Consider the following 16,121-nt stretch of genomic DNA (forward strand, 5'->3'; position numbering starts at 1 on the left):
GACACCATCAGCCATAGCAGTATAAACATAATGTGATTCCCAGAAGGGGAGTAGTGAGAGAGAACTGGGAACAAAGGACATTGGAAGCAATAATAGCCAAAAATTTCCAAAATTAATGAAGAAAGTAATCAATTCATCCAAGAAGCCTAACGAACACTAAGTAGGAAAAACTCAAAGATACCCATACCTAGACACAACCAAGTAAGACTGCTAAAAGACAAAGAGGGCATCTTGAAAGCACCAAGAGAAAGCTGCTCATTATGTTCAAGGCATCTTCAGTAAGATTAAGAGCTGACTTCTCATCAGAAATCATGGAGGCCAGAAGGCAATGGGATGACATATTCCAAATGCTGGAGGAAAAAGAAAGTTGAATAAGAATTGTATATCCAGAAAAGCTGCTGTTCAGAAATAAAGGAGAAACCTTGACAGTAATATTATGCTCAGTGAAAGAAGCTAGACATAAAAAGCCACATATTTATATTATTCCATTTCTATGAAATATCCAGAATAGGAAAATTTGTGGAGACAGAAAAGAGATTACTGGTTTCCAGGCACTGAGGATGCTGGCAGGAATAGGGAGTAACTGCTAATGGGTATAGGGTTCTTTTTGGGGTGTTGAAAATATTATGGAATTAGGTAGTGTTGATAGGTATATAACTTTGTGAGTATACTAAAACCACTGAATTATACTCTTTGAAATAGTGAATTTTATGTGATTTACATCTCATTTTTTTTTTAATGGAGAAAGTAAGACTCTCAGATAAACAAAAACTAGGGGAATTTGTCACTAGCAGACCTGTCCTGCAAGAAATACTTAAGGGAGTCCTTCAGGTAGAAATGAAATGACACTAGACAGTAATTTGTATCCACCTGAAGAAGTAAGTACCACCAGGAAAGGTAACTATAGAGGTAAACATAAAGAGAGCAAAAATATATTTTTGTTTGTAATTTTTCTTCTAGTCTGTGTCTTAAGAGACAAGTGCATAAAGTGGTAATTATAAATCTAAGTGGATGTGCATACAGTGTATAAAGATATAATTTGTATGACAATAAAGGCACAAAGGAGAAGGGAGGGAATGGAGCCATATAGGAGCAAAGTTTTTGAATAATACCAAAATTAATTTTGTATTGGGACTTCCGTGGTGGTCCAGTGGTAAAGAATTTGCCTTACAATGCAGGGGACGCAGGTTCTATCCCTGGTCAGGGAACTAAGATCCTACATGCCGTAGGGCAGCTAAGCCCACTTGCCACAACTACTGAGCTCACACGCACCTCAACTAGAGCCCATATGCCGCAAACTACAGACCCCATGTGCTCTGGAACCCACGTGCCACAGCTGCAGAGCCCACGTGCCCTGGAGCCTGTGTGCCACAACTAGAGAAGAGAAAACCTGCACGCCACAAGTAGAAGTCCGTGTACCACAACGAAGAGCCCGCGCACTGGTGCAATGACAGAGCCCACATCTAAGACCCAACAGAGCCAAAAATAAATTAAATAAATAAATAAAAAATAAATCATCATTTAAAAAAAATAAATATATTTATTTTTGGCTGCATTGGGTCTTCACTGCTGCATGTGGGGGGCTTTCTCTAGTTGCGGCGAGCGGGGGCTACTCTTCATTGTGGTGCATGGGCTTCTCACCGTGGTGGCTTCTCTTGTTGCGGAGCACGGGCTCTAGGTGCGCGGGCTTCAGTAGCTGTGGCACACAGGCTCAGTAGTTGTGGCTCATGGGCTCTAGAGCGCAGGCTCAGTAGTTATGGCGCACAGGCTTAGTTGCTCTGTGGCATTTGGGATCTTCCCGGACCAGGGCTCAAACCCGTGTCCCCTGCATTGGCAGGCGGATTCTTAACCACTGCGCCACCAGTGGTTTAAATCTTTAAAAGAATCTTTAAATCTTTTAAATCTTTAAAAACAATTTTGTATTAACTGACCAAATGAGATTGTTATAAGTTAATATGTTAACTGTAATCCCCAGGTGAAACACTTAAGAAAATAACTCAGAAAAATAAAAGAAAAGGAACGGCAAGGGAATTAATATGGTAACTAGAAAATGTCTATTTAATCCAAATTAAGGCAGTTGAGGAAGAATAGAGGGACAAAAAAGATATAAGGCATGTGGAAAACAAATAGTAAAATGGCAGATGTAAATCTTACCGTATCCGTAATTACATTAAATGTAAATGGACTAAACACCAAAGGTAGAGATTAGCGACTTGGATTAAGTGAAAATATGAAGATGTGCTTTCTCCAAGAGACATATTTTAGTTTCAAAGACACAGGAGGTTGAAAGTAAGAGAATGGAACAAGATAAACCAAAAGAGAGCTGGAGTAGCTATACTAATAACAGGCAAAACAGACTTTAAGATAACAATTGTTACTAAAGACAAGAAAGGACATTTCGTAATGGCAAAAGGGTCAATCCATGAGGAAGTCATAAAATATAAACATATGAAACTAACAACATACATCCAAAAATATATGAAACAAAAACTAACGTAAGTGAAAGAAATAGACAATTCTACAGTAATAGATGGAGATTTCAAAACTTCATTTTCAATAATGGATAGAACAGTTAGAAATAAGATCAACAAGGAAATAAAATACTTGAACAACTCTGTGATCCAACTCAGCCTAACAGACATCTACAGAACACACAACAACAGAACATACATTCTTCTCAAATGTGTGTGGCACGTTCTCCATGATAGAACATATGTCAGGTTATAAAACAAGACTCAGTCCATCTTAAAGGTTTAAAATCATGCAAAATGTGTTCTGAAACCACAATAGAATGAAATTAGAATTTAATATGTGAGACATTTGGGAAAGTCACAACTATATGGAAATTAAACAATACTCCCAAGTAACCAAGAGGTCAAAGAAGAAATCAAAAGGGAAATTAGAAAACGCTTTGAGATAAATGAAAATAAAAACAAAACATACCAAAACTTGTGGATGTATGTAAAGAAGTGCTTAGAAGGAAAATTTATAGCTGTAAACACCTATAATAAAAAAGAAGAAAAATCTCCAAACAGCCCAAGTTCCACCTTAAGAAACTAGAAAAAGAAGAGCAAACTAAACTCAAAGCAAGAAAGAAGGAATTGATAGAGATTATAGCATAGAGAAATGAAATGGAAAGTTGAAAAACAACAGAGAAAATCAATAAACCAAAAATTGATTATTTGAAAAGATCAACAGAATTGATAAGCCTTTAGCTAGACCACCCATGAAAAAGAGAAGATCAGATACTAAAATCTGGAATGAAAAAGACATCACTACTGACCTTACAGAAATAAAAAAAGGATTTTGAGAAAATACTATGAACGGCTGTATGCCAAGAAATTAGATAACCTAAGTGAAATGGACAAACTCCAAGAAAGGCACAAACTATCAAAACTTTTTAGTTATACAGAATATTTAAAGAATTAATACTCTTTCACAAACTCTTCCAAAAAATAGGAAAGGAGGGAACACTTCCCAGTTCATACCATAAGGCCAATATTACCTTGATACTAAAGCTAAACAAAAATATCACAAGAAAACTGCAGAAGACATCCAGACTGGAAAGGAAGAAGTTAAACTATGTCTGTTTCTATTTGACATTATCTTACATATAGAAAACCCTAAAGAATACACACACACTATTGTAGCTAGTAAAAGAGTTCAGCAAGGTTGAGGATACAAGACTGCTGTACAATAATCAACTATTTCTTTATACTAGCAATGATCAATCCAGAAATGAAATTAAAATAATTCCATTTATAACAGCATAAAAGAGAACTGTGTAGGAAAATGTTTAACAAAAGAAGTGCAAAAAATACTCTGAACACTGCAGAACATTGTTGAAAGAATTGAAGAAGACCTAAACAAAAGGAAAGACAACCCATATTCAAGACTTAATATTGTTAAGATGGTAGTACTCCTTAAATTAATCTACAGATTCAAGGAAATACATATCAAAAGTCTAACATTCTTTTTTTGTAGAAATGGACAAATTGATTTTCAAATTCATATGGAAATGTAAAAAATTCCAGAATAGGCAAAACAATTTTGAAAAAGAAGAAAATTGAAGGACTCATACTTTCTGAATTCAAAACTTACTACAAAGCTAGAATAAACAAGACAGTCTGGTACTGAAATGGAAAGAGATGTAGAAATCAGTTGAGAGTCCAGAAGTAAACCTGTGTGCTTATGGTAAACTGATTTCTGCAAGGGTGACATTCAGCGGTAAGAAAGCATAGTCTTTTCAGGAAATGGCGCAGGGAGTACTGGATATCCACATGCAAAAGAATGAAGTTGGATCCTTGCCTCACACAATATATAAAAAATAACTCCAAATGGATCAAAGACCTAAATGTAGGAACTAAAACTATAAAACTCTAGATGATGGCATAGTTTTATGTCTTTGTGACCATTTAACAGACAACAGTTTATTAGATATGATACTGAAAGCAAAAAGCAAGTAAAGAAAAACAAAAATCAGACTTCATCAAATTTAAAATATTTTGTGCTTCAAAGTGCAAGAAAGTGAAAAGACAACCCATGGAATGGGACAGAATCATTCATCTGATATATCTAGTACAGGTATAGTTTCCAGAATATACAACTGAAAAACAAAGAGACAAATAACCCAGCATAAAAACAGGCAAACATTTGAATAGACATTTCTCCAAAGAGCATATACAAATAGATGAGAAGCACATGAAGAGAGGTTAAATCATTAGTCATTAGGGAAGTGGAAATCAAAATCACAATGAGGTACCACTTCACATGAAAACCAGATAAAGGCATTACAATAAAGGAAGCTACAGATCAATATTTCTCATGATTATAGATGCAAAGATCTTCAACAAAATATTAGTAAAGCAAATCTAACAATGCATAAAAAGAATTATACACCGTAACTGTTCTGAGTTGAATACTGCTTCTCCAAGTTCATGTCCACCTGGATCCTGTGAATGTGACGTCATCTGGAAATAGGGTCTTTGCAGATTCAGTCAGGTTAAGATGAGGTTAGACTGGATTAGGGTGGGCCCTAAGCCAATGACGTATTCTTATAAGAAGAGGGAAGTTTGGTCAGAGTCATAGAAGGTCATGTGAAGGAGCAGAGACACAGACACACAGGAGAAGGCACTGGAAAGGTGGAAGCAGAGATGGGAGTGATGTATCTACAAGCCAAGAAACACTAAGGATTGCCAGAAACCACCAGAAGCTAGAATAGGCAAGGAAGTATTCTTTCCTAGGGCCTTTGGAGGAAGCATGTGGACCTGCTGATACCACAGTTCTGGACTTCTGCCCTCCAGAACTGTGAGAGAATATATTTCTGTTGTTCTAAGCAACCCAGTTTGTGGTTATTACAGCAACCCTTAAAAAGGATACAACTACCAAGTGGTTTGTATTCCAGTTATACAGGGCTGGTTCAGCATTTGAAAATCAATCAGTGTGGTCTGTCACATCAGTAGGCTAAAGAAGAAAAATCCTATCACGTCAATAGATGCAGAAAAAGCATTTGACAAAAGTCAACTCCCATTCGTGACTAAAAAAACAAAAAAAAAACAAGCAAACAAAAAACAACAACAAACCTCCCAGCAGGCTAGGAGTATAAGGGGAACTTCATAAACTTAATACAGAACATCTACAAAAATCCTGCAGCTAACCTTGTACTTAATTGTGAGAAACTAGATACTTTTCCCCTAAGATCAAGAACAAGACAGTTATTTCTTCTCTCATCACTCCTATTCAGCATCATACTGGAAGTCCTAGCTAATGCAAAAAGACAAAAGGAAGTAAAAGTTATACAGTCGAAAAGGAGGAAAAAAAACTTTGCGGGTAGCATGATGTCTATGTATACATCTCAAGAAATCAACAACAAAAAAACTCTGCTGGAATTACAAGGTTGCAGGATACAAAATAAATATACAAAATTAAATTGCTGAAAAAACCCACAAAATCAATTCCTTTTCTATATATCAGCAATGAACAATTGGAATTTGAAATTAAAAACAATACCATTTGTATTAGCACCAAAAAATGAAACATTAGATATAAGTCTAACAAAGTTTATATAAGATTTACATGAAGAAAACTCTGAAACTCTAATGAAAAATATCAAATATCTAAATAAATAGAGAGATATCCCATGTTCATTGATAGGAGGACTCAATATTGTTAAGATGTCAGTTCTTCCCAATTTGATCTATCGATTCACTGTAGCCCTAGTCAAAATCCCAGCAAGTTACTTTGCAGATATTTACAAACAGATTGTAAAGTTTAAATAGAAAGGTAAAAGACAGGGTAGCCAACACAGTACTTAAGAAGAACCAAATCAGAGGACTTCTGTTACTCAAAGAGTTACTATGAAGCTACAGTAATATAGGTGGTGTGGTATTGACAAAAAGAAAAATAGACATGTCAAGGAAACAGAATTGAGAGCCCAGAAGTAGACCTATACAAATAGATTCCAGTGATCTTTGATAAAAGATCATGGGCCACTTCACTGGAAAAGGAGAATCTTTTCAACAAATGGTGCTGGAACAGCTGCCCATTCACATGCAAACAAAACAGAAATGAAAACTATACCCAGACCATATACCTTTCACAAAAATTAACTCAAAATTATCACAAACTTACCTTTAAAATGCAAAAGTGTAAAAGGTATAGAAGATAACAGAGAAAATCTTGGTGACCTTGGGTTTGGTGATGACTTTTTGATACCAAAGCACTGTCCATGAAAGAAAGAACTGATAAACAGGACTTAATTTAAAAAAAAAAAAACTTCTGTGAAACTTCTGTGAGAGACACTAAGAGAATGAAAATAAGCTACAGACTGGGAGAAAATATTTGCAAAACACGTATCTGATAAAATACTGTTATCTAAAATATACAAAGAACTCTTAAAATCTCAATAAGAAAACAACCTAATTAAAAGATGGGCAAAAGACTTGAACAGACTTCTCACCAAAGAAGATATACAGATGGCAAATAAGCATATGAAAAGATACTCAATATAACATTAGGGAATGGCAAATTAAAACAACAAGATACCACTACACATCTATTAGAATGGCCAAAATCTAAAACACTGACAACACCAAATGCTAGTGAGGATGTGGAGCAATGGGAACTCTCATCATTGCCTGAGGGAATGTGAAATGGTACAGCCACTTTGGAAGGCAGTTTGGTAGTTTCTTACAAAACTAAACATACTCTTACCATACAATTCAGCAATCACACTCCTTAGTATTTACCCAAATGAGTTGAAAACATATGTCCACACAAAAACCTGCACAAAGATTTTTATAGCAGCTTTATTTATAATTGCCCAAACTGGAAGCAACGAAGATGTTCTTCAGTAGGTGAATGGACAGATAATCTGTGGTACATCCAGACAATTAAATACTCAGCAGTAAACAGAAATGAGCTATCGAGCCATGGGAAGATATGGAGGAATCTTAAATGCATGTAACTAAGTGGAAAAAGCCAATCTGAAAAGGCTACGTACTATATGATTCCAACTATAGGACATTCAGGAAAAGACACAAAACTATGGACACAGTAAAAAGATCAGTGATTGCCAGAGGTTTGGGAGGGTGAGGAAGGGAAGTATAAATAGGGAGCACAGGGGGTTTTTAGGGCTGTAAAATTACTATAATGGTAGATAAATGACATGCATTTCTTAAAGCCTATAGAATATACAAGAGAGTGAATGCGAATATAAACTGTGGACTTTAGTTAATAATATATCAATATTTATCAGTTGTAACAAATGCACCACCCTAATGTAATATGGTAACAATAGGGGAAACTATGTGTATGGTTGGTGGGGAAGGTGTATATAGGAACTCTGTACTATGGCCTCAAGTTTTTTGTAAACTTAAAACTCGTCTGAAAAATAAAGTCTCTATTTAAAAGCATGCACACACAATGAGATACCACCTCACACACACTAGGATGGCTAAAATGAAAAAGATAATAAGAGTGTTGTCAAGGATGTGGAGAAATTGGAACCCTCATACATTGCTGGTGGGAATGTAAAATGGTAGAGCTTCTTTGAAAAACAGCTTGGTATTTCGTTAGGATGTTAAACATAGAGTTACCATATGACCCAGCAATTCTACTCCTGGGTATAATAAACCAAGAGAATTGAAAACATATGTCCACACAAAATGTGTATATGAATGTTCATAGCAGTATTATTCATAATAGCCAAAACTGGAAATAACCCATACGATCGATGAATGGACAAATGTGATACAGCCTGTAATGTAATGTCATTTGGCAACATAAGGGAATGAAGGACTGATACAACATGGGTGAACTGTGAAAACATCATGCTCAGTGAAATACTTAGTCACAAAAGACCACATATTACATGATTCTGTTTGTCCAAAATAGGCTAATCCAAAGAAACAAAGTATGTTAGTGTGTTCCAGGAGTTGGGGTTGGGGGGGCGATGGGAAATGACTGCTAATGGGTGTGAGATTACCTTTTGGGGTGATGTATATGTGCTAAAATTAGATAGCGGTGATGGTTGCAAAATTCGATAAATGTAAAACTTTTGACTTTTATACCTTAAGAGAGTGTCTTTTATGGTATAGCAAATTATAGCTCAATAAAGCTGTGATTTAAAAAAAAGCACCACTCCCAAACATCCGTCTAGCTTACCTACCCTTGTGGAATCAGCAAAATCAACACATGCTGCCGGGGGAAAAACAGGTTCAGAAGGCTGGCTTATTTCTCTGGGCCCCCATCCTTCCTCTGATGCTGCCTTCAGGTAGATGTTTTTATATTTTGTCCAGCTTTTCCAGTTGTCCTCAGTGGCAGGGTTTCTTAGAAATCCTGGTCCACCACCTGAAGCCTTGCTGGCAAGCTTAATCTCATCTGTGGTTTTATTTAATATCTGTATTTAGATTTATATTTCTAGTCCAGCAGTTCTCAAATTTTTTGGTCTAAGGAAATCTTTACCTTCTTAAATATTATTGAGTTTTTTGTTTGTATAGGTATACATCAATAATTACCGTATTAGAAGTTAAAACAGAACTTTTTAATGTTTTTTAATTTACTTTAATAAGCTCAATATAGTTAATAACAAATAACATTTTATTTTATTTTTTATTTTTTATTGTAATTTATTTATTTATTTATTTATTTATGGCTCTGTTGGGTCTTCAGTGCTGTGCGCGGGCTTTCTCTAGTTGCGGCGAGTGGGAGGCTACTCTTCGTTGTGGTGCGTGGGCTTCTCGTTGCGGTGTGCGGGCTTCTCATTGCAGTGTGCGGGCTTCTCATTGCAGTGGCTTCTCTTGTTGCAGAGCATGGGCTCTAGGCGCATGGGCTTCAGTTGTTGTGGCACGTGAGCTCAGTAGTTGTGGCTCGCGGGCTCTAGAGCGCAGGCTCAGTAGCTGTGGTGCACTGGCTTAGTTGCTCCGCAGCATGTGGGATCTTCCCAGACCATGGCTCGAACCCATGTTCTCTGCATTGGCAGGCGGGTTCTTAACCACTGTGCCACCAGGGAAGTCCCATAAATAACATTTTAAATTAAAGATTACTTTCAAAATGTTCGGTGATGTTTTACATTTTGGCGAATGGCTTTAATGTTTGGGTTAGTAAAAGGCAAGTGAATATCCTACATTTAACTTATTGCAGTGTCACACATCATTTACTTTCTGGAAAATTCTACTGGATATTTATGAGCTAATTAGAGTGAAAATGGCAAGTAATGTAGTAGTAGTATTGTGAAATTAGTTTTGACTCTGTGGACTCCCTAAAACATCTAAGGGGAAGCACTGGAGCCCAGAGCACACATTGAGGATCACTCTCTGGCCCATACCCTTCATCTGAGCTCCTAGACCACATCTTCAGCTGCCTGCGTGGCCCCTCTAGTACTTGGATGTCTCATGGGCCACTGAAACCTAACATGTGAGTCTGAGTGCCAGTGTTGCCTTCCACTCGTGTGAAAATCAAAACCAAGCTACGTTCTTGACACTTGCCTTAGCTTTAGCTCTCATGATTAGTAATCACTTAATGTTGAGTTCATCTGTTATTTGGCCTGAGCTTTGAGAAGATTAAACTCAGCTGTAGTTAATTCAGCCCCTTTTGCTTCTCCTGTGGCTCTGGCTCTGGCTCTGGCTCTGGCTCTGACTTCATATTGCTGGACTGGTCTGACTAGTGTTCGACCCTGGAGACAGAAGGGAGTGGGCCACGGTATTGCCTTTGGAATCAGAAGTTTCAGGCAGCCAGTTTACAATGTGTGAGAGTATAGGTTCTTTCTGCTTTTCAGTTCCACCTTCACTTCCCTTTTCTTGGCACAATTGGGAGGATCTTATGGTGGAGAGTTATCTTGAGCAAGTGATTATTTGGGGACTCTTCCAGACTTCAGCCTGCCCTTTCTGCACCTGCCATTTCTAGTAGCTTGCCTGGCCTCTTCCCTCTTTTTTTCCCCCAATTTTTTTAATTGAGTAAAATACACATAACATAAAATTTACCATCTTAACCATTTTTAAGTATAACATTTCAGTGGTATTAAATACATTCAAAATGTTGGGCAGTCATCATCATCATCCATCTCCATAACTCTTTTTTTTATCTTGTAAAACTGAAACTCTGTCCCCTTAAAACAGTAATTCCCCATGCTCCCCTCCCCCTAGCCCGTTGCCACCACCCTTCTACTTCCTGTCTCTGATTTTGACTACCCTGAGTATCTCATACACGTGGAATCATACTGTATTTGTCTTTTTGTGACTGGTTTATTTCACTTAGCATAATGTCTTCAGAGTTCACCCATGTTGTAGTATTCAGTACATTGCAGTGCTACCTGGAATCCTTTACCCTTCTTGCTGACTGAATTGTCTGCTAGTTCTTTCACTGAGGCATAATATTCACTTTTTCCTCTAGAGAACAAATGTCTTATACTTCTCTGTTCCCATAGCATTTTATTTATATTCTTTGTTATGTTATTTGTAATGTATTGAGAGTATTTACTTTGTGTCTGTCTCCCCAATGTTAATTTGAGTTCCACTAATATTTGGAAGGTATCAAGATAATTTTTAAATTTTCTGAGACTAGCACAGTGGCTCATATCTAGTGGGCATTAAGTGTTTGTTCAGTGAATGAATGGAATCACACATAAAAGAACATCTCAAACTTCCAGCAGATACTTATTTTCTACTTGACCCTCACCGTTGTATTCAGTGCTAGGGATAGCAAGCCAACAAGCACAGTCCTGCTTTCATTAATTTATTGTTTCATGTATTTACCCTAGTACTGAAGTGATTTAATAATGTATATTTAATGTTTATGTTTCAGTATTGTGATTTGTCTCATATTTTGACCCCCCTACATCATAGTCTTATCATTTATGAAATGAGGAGAATGGACTAGATGACCTAGAAAAGTTTCCATTGTTGACTGTTATTATTAGATTTGAAAGCTCCTTAATAACAGGAATCATGCCTTTCACTTCTACTGGAATCTTACATAGGGCCAAGTATAATGTCTCACACTCAGTAGTTGGTTAACAGATTTTAAAGAAAGAGGTAATATCAGTGAATACTTCAGACGAATTTGATTCTATTTCTCACTCCATTGATCTTGTTAGATCCCTTCCCTGTGCTTCAGAATATCTGTATTTCCTTGATCTAGTTTGTTCTCAACTTTTGTGTGTAGCTTAAAAAAATTATATACATATACACACACTTTATCCCTCTTAACCCTGAGAAGAAGAAAAGTAAGGTGGTCATTTATTTACATCCATTTTTCAAGTGAGGAAACTGAGTCTTCAAGAGCATAGCTGAGGAGCAGCACATTCAGACTCAGTCCCAGGTCTCCTGACCCCAGATCCAGTGTAATTCTTCTCTGTTTCCTCATCTGTGAAATCAGGTTTTCTTCCAGATCCAAGTGCCTTTGTTACCCACCCTTTTACACAATGTATCAGTTAGGGGTCTTTGGGAAGTCACAGAAATGTGCTAACCTTAGCAAAATGGGGATTAATTGGTAAGATCATGGAGAGTCTCAGAGGATTCGTGGGAAGGTTGAGCGTCAAGGCGGGAAATGGATAGGGTTCCAGAAGCAGGGATCCTGAAGAAGCACCACCACAAAGGGAAAATCTCCAGGTGTTTCTTACTCTCTGTCAAAGAGTCAGAGTGAGGGAGGAGTGTTCTGCTGGGGCAGTTTTGTTCCCCCAGTGGGCAGCCTGGAGACATTTTATAACTGAGAGAGATTGCTACTGGTATCTAGTGGGTAGAGGCCAGGAATGCTGCTAAACATCCTCTAGTGTCAGCCCCCAGTAAAAAGAATTCACTGGCCCTACATGTCAGTAGTGTTGAGGTTGAGAAGCCCTGGATTAGGGGAAGGTACCTTGATTAATAATCACACGAATTCCAATGTATCCTGTTGGAGGCAGGAGGACACTTAAAATGCTCTTACCAAAAAGAGGTGGAATAGATGCTAGACAGCCAAAAACAACATAAAAACAAAAAAGTACAACTGGGGGAATAATTCCAATCTTGGAATGTGAAGGTGAATCACACATGTTTGTAAATACAGTACTTGCGGGGTCTCAGAAAAAAGGGACATTTATAAAATATTTGAATTTTAAACTTAAACTCCAAAAAGATGCTAGGTGATTATTTATTATTAAAAAGGGTTCTTTGAAATGAAACTTAAATTTTCATGTAGAGTAACCTATAAAGAATATGTAGTATAAGCCTATCTAATTCAATGATAAGTTAGGGTTTTGAGGGGAATTGTGAACAAAAACCTAGGATGAACCAAAATCAGAATCAAACTGTCACTAACTGAATTAAACCAAAGCACTTTATTTATTTATGTATTTCTTTGGCCATGCCACATGGCATGTGGGATCTTAGTTCACCAACCAGGGATCGAACCCGTGCCCCCTGCAGTGGAAGCATGGAGTCCTAACCACTGGACCGCCAGGGAAGTCCCTAAACCAGAGCACTTTAAAGAAAACTTCTAGTTTAAAATGAAACAGCTTATTTTTTAAAATTATTGAAGTCACATACAACTAGAACATAATTATATTCTCTAAATGGGGAAAAAATTATTTTTCAAAACTGATTCAAGGGGTTTCCCTGGTGGCGCAGTGGTTGAGAATCCGCCTGCCAATGCAGGGGACATGGGTTCGAGCCCTGGTCTGGGAAGATCCCTCATGCCGTGGAGCAGCTGGGCCCGTGAGCCACAACTACTGAGCCTGCGCGTCTGGAGCCTGTGCTCAGCAACAGGAGAGGCGGCGATAGCGAGAGGCCCGCGCACCGCGATGACGAGTGGCCCCCACTTGCCGCAACTAGAGAAAGCCCTCACACAGAAACGAAGACCCAGCACAGCCATAAATAAATAAATAAATAATTTTTAAAACCCCAAAAAACAAAAAAACAAAAAACTGATTCAAGCCAGCATTTAATTTGATTTGGATCCATGGACAATTTACCAGGACTGCTATTTACTTAGTTATATTAAGAATGTTTCACACTATACCTGATGGTAGGATAATATTTAGTAAAAGATCCCCTTTCATTTGTCAGCAACTTTGGATGTTGCTAATACACAGAAACGTGAGGATGGTGGATCTGTGGGATGTGCAGTTATATGTTAGAATTTCTGCAGCAGTTCACCTTGTTTTTTGCCTAGACAGTAGTTAGTGTTAAATCCAAGTAGTAGGAAGATTGATTCAGCCCGTAATTTTCCTTCCTTTTAACTTTTTTTCACACCGTTTCATTATAAGCCGTATATATATGACTCAGAGCTTGCTTATTTGGTTTCATACTTTATAACACCTTTGGTGTACCAGACCTGTTTTACTACCCTGAGGAAGTCTAGAAATGACTAGAAGCTGCTTCTCCCTGCCCTTCCAACATGATGGCTTTGGGCCCAGCTGTCAAAGGGACCTACTGCCGTGTCTCCAGGTTGTTTGCTGAGTGAGCGTTTCTCTGCCTGTGGTCATTAGCCCCAGGGCCACACAGTTCACCTCAGCAGGGTGTTGTTTCAGGTGAACCACTGTCTCCCAGAGAAGATTGTGGTGTACCGTGATGGAGTGTCTGATGGCCAACTAAAGACAATTGCCAGCTATGAGATTCCTCAGCTACAGAAGTGTTTTGAAGCTTTTGAGAATTATCATCCCAAGATGGTGGTATTTGTAGTTCAGAAGAAAATCATCACCAATGTGTACCGGTCTTCTACTGAGCACTTTGTGACTCCCTCCCCGGGGACTGTGGTAGATCATACAATAACAAGCTGTGAGTGGTAAGTGGGCGAGACACAGTTATTTCAACAAGAATAGGTTGGAGAAGTTATCTGTTCCCTGAGTATTGGAATGGGGAGGTTGCCTAGAGAGATGTGGAATGGAATCAGAGATTTTACTGTTAAAAAGTAAAATTTTAAAAACTATTTAAAAACACACAAACCAACAATGAAGCTTTTACCTCTTAAGTATAAAATATTGAACATACAGTCTTTTCCTAAGACTATGCATGCTTAACCGTCTGCACACAGATGTCATTTCTACCACCATTCTTAAATAGCCTGTTGAGTCAGGAGACCTGAATTCTCAGCCTAGTTTGGTCCTTGTATGTCCTTGATCCAGTCATTTGACCTCTCTGAGCCTTAGGTGAAGGAGCTAGAATGATCTCCAAGATCTTTTCCAGCTCTGGCCAAATCCAACTCTACCATTACTTTGTACTTTTTCCTTTCTAGGGTGGACTTCTACCTTCTTGCCCATCATGTACGACAGGGTTGTGGCATTCCTACCCATTATGTTTGTGTTCTCAACACTGCACACCTGAGCCCTGATCATATGCAGAGGTGAGCTGACCAGTAACCTCCTCCTCACTTGTAAATAATTCTGGCCAGTGAGCTAAGGCTAAGACCTGGAATTTTAAAACCACTGAATTAAACAAACTGGATCACTGGTTTTTGGCTTAATAATTTTCTGATTCTCTTTGGAAGCATTTTGAATTTATCTTTTGAAGTTGGATTTCCTAATACTCATTTTCTCTTATATAATCAGAAAAGACAAATACTGCCCACTGCCAGGAATATTTACCCCTTGAGTTTCTTCTTGTCTTTCATGATAATGGTATCTTTTTGAGGTGCGACTGATAATCCTTGTTGTACACTAAAATTACTTGGAGACCTTTCAAAAAATACACCCAGGCTTCATGAACTCCAAGCATTCTGAGGCATTCGCATTTTTAAAAACTGCTTCTAATGATCATGACACACAGCCAGGTTTGAGATGCATTGCTCTTGTGCTCAGATTATATAAATACTTTGCTGGGGTACTTACCTTTCTGCAGCTTTTTCTTGAGGCAAAAAAAAAAACCAGAAACAAAAACATGTTCTCCTTGCTGTTTTCCTTGTTTTGATATAAAAAGAGGAGCACCTAAAGTGGGAATTTCCCCATGCCCTCTTGACTTACAAATAGTGGAAATAGATACAATTCCACTTAAAAATAATGATTCCCAAAAGTTGCATCATATATTCCTCAGTCCCCCAGTTTGCTGGTAAGTATGCTGTGTCACACACCCAGAAGTACATAATGTGCTCCAAATTGAAGATGGAAAGTGAAAAGGATCATGTTTTCTTCTTGGCCTACAGGTTGACTTTCAAACTGTGCCACATGTACTGGAATTGGCCTGGTACCATTAGAGTTCCAGCTCCTTGCAAGTATGCCCACAAGCTAGCTTTTCTGTCAGGACAAATCTTGCATCATGAACCAGCCATCCAGCTGTGTGAGAATCTGTTCTTCCTGTGACTGGACAATCAGGACATGGGCTGGTCAGAGCAATCAGACTTCTGAACTCAGCTGTGAACTCAGCTGTGCCGGATTAACAGTGACTGAAAGGGGTTTTGTGTTGGTGTTTTCCCTTTCACCAACCCAGTAGAATAAGGTATCTTTTTTTTCTTTTCTCTTTTAAACCTGATATCACCAAGAAGCAGGTTCCACCCTAAGGATCAGCTAGAAATTGTCTCGTTGCCTTTGTAGAGCACATGGGGGTAGTCTGCTACTGCGTAGATGGGGACCCTTTAGGAGCCTCCAAAGCCAACTTGAGCTGTAGAAACCCGCAGAAGTAGCGACTGCACTTACAAACTCTGTTTACTAATAAACA

The 16,121-nt window shown here is 38.1% G+C and overlaps 1 protein-coding gene across 2 annotated transcripts in view; it reads left to right on the top strand.

Annotated features, from left to right (window-relative positions):
* The window catches only part of PIWIL2 (piwi like RNA-mediated gene silencing 2), an 85,074-nt gene extending 69,308 nt beyond the window's left edge, over nt 1-15,766 (top strand). Inside the window, exons 20-22 of one of the 2 annotated variants that reach the window (XM_068552568.1) lie at nt 14,003-14,256; nt 14,707-14,814; nt 15,610-15,766. In XM_068552568.1, the coding sequence (XP_068408669.1) occupies nt 14,003-14,256; nt 14,707-14,814; nt 15,610-15,766 (519 nt within the window). The remainder of the gene's footprint in view (nt 1-14,002; nt 14,257-14,706; nt 14,815-15,609) is intronic. The other variant, XM_068552570.1, reaches the window with a different exon arrangement.
* The last annotated feature ends 355 nt before the right edge of the window (nt 15,767-16,121 follow it).

Source organism: Eschrichtius robustus, chromosome 10, assembly GCF_028021215.1.
Source record: "Eschrichtius robustus isolate mEscRob2 chromosome 10, mEscRob2.pri, whole genome shotgun sequence".
NCBI lineage: Eukaryota > Metazoa > Chordata > Mammalia > Artiodactyla > Eschrichtiidae > Eschrichtius > Eschrichtius robustus.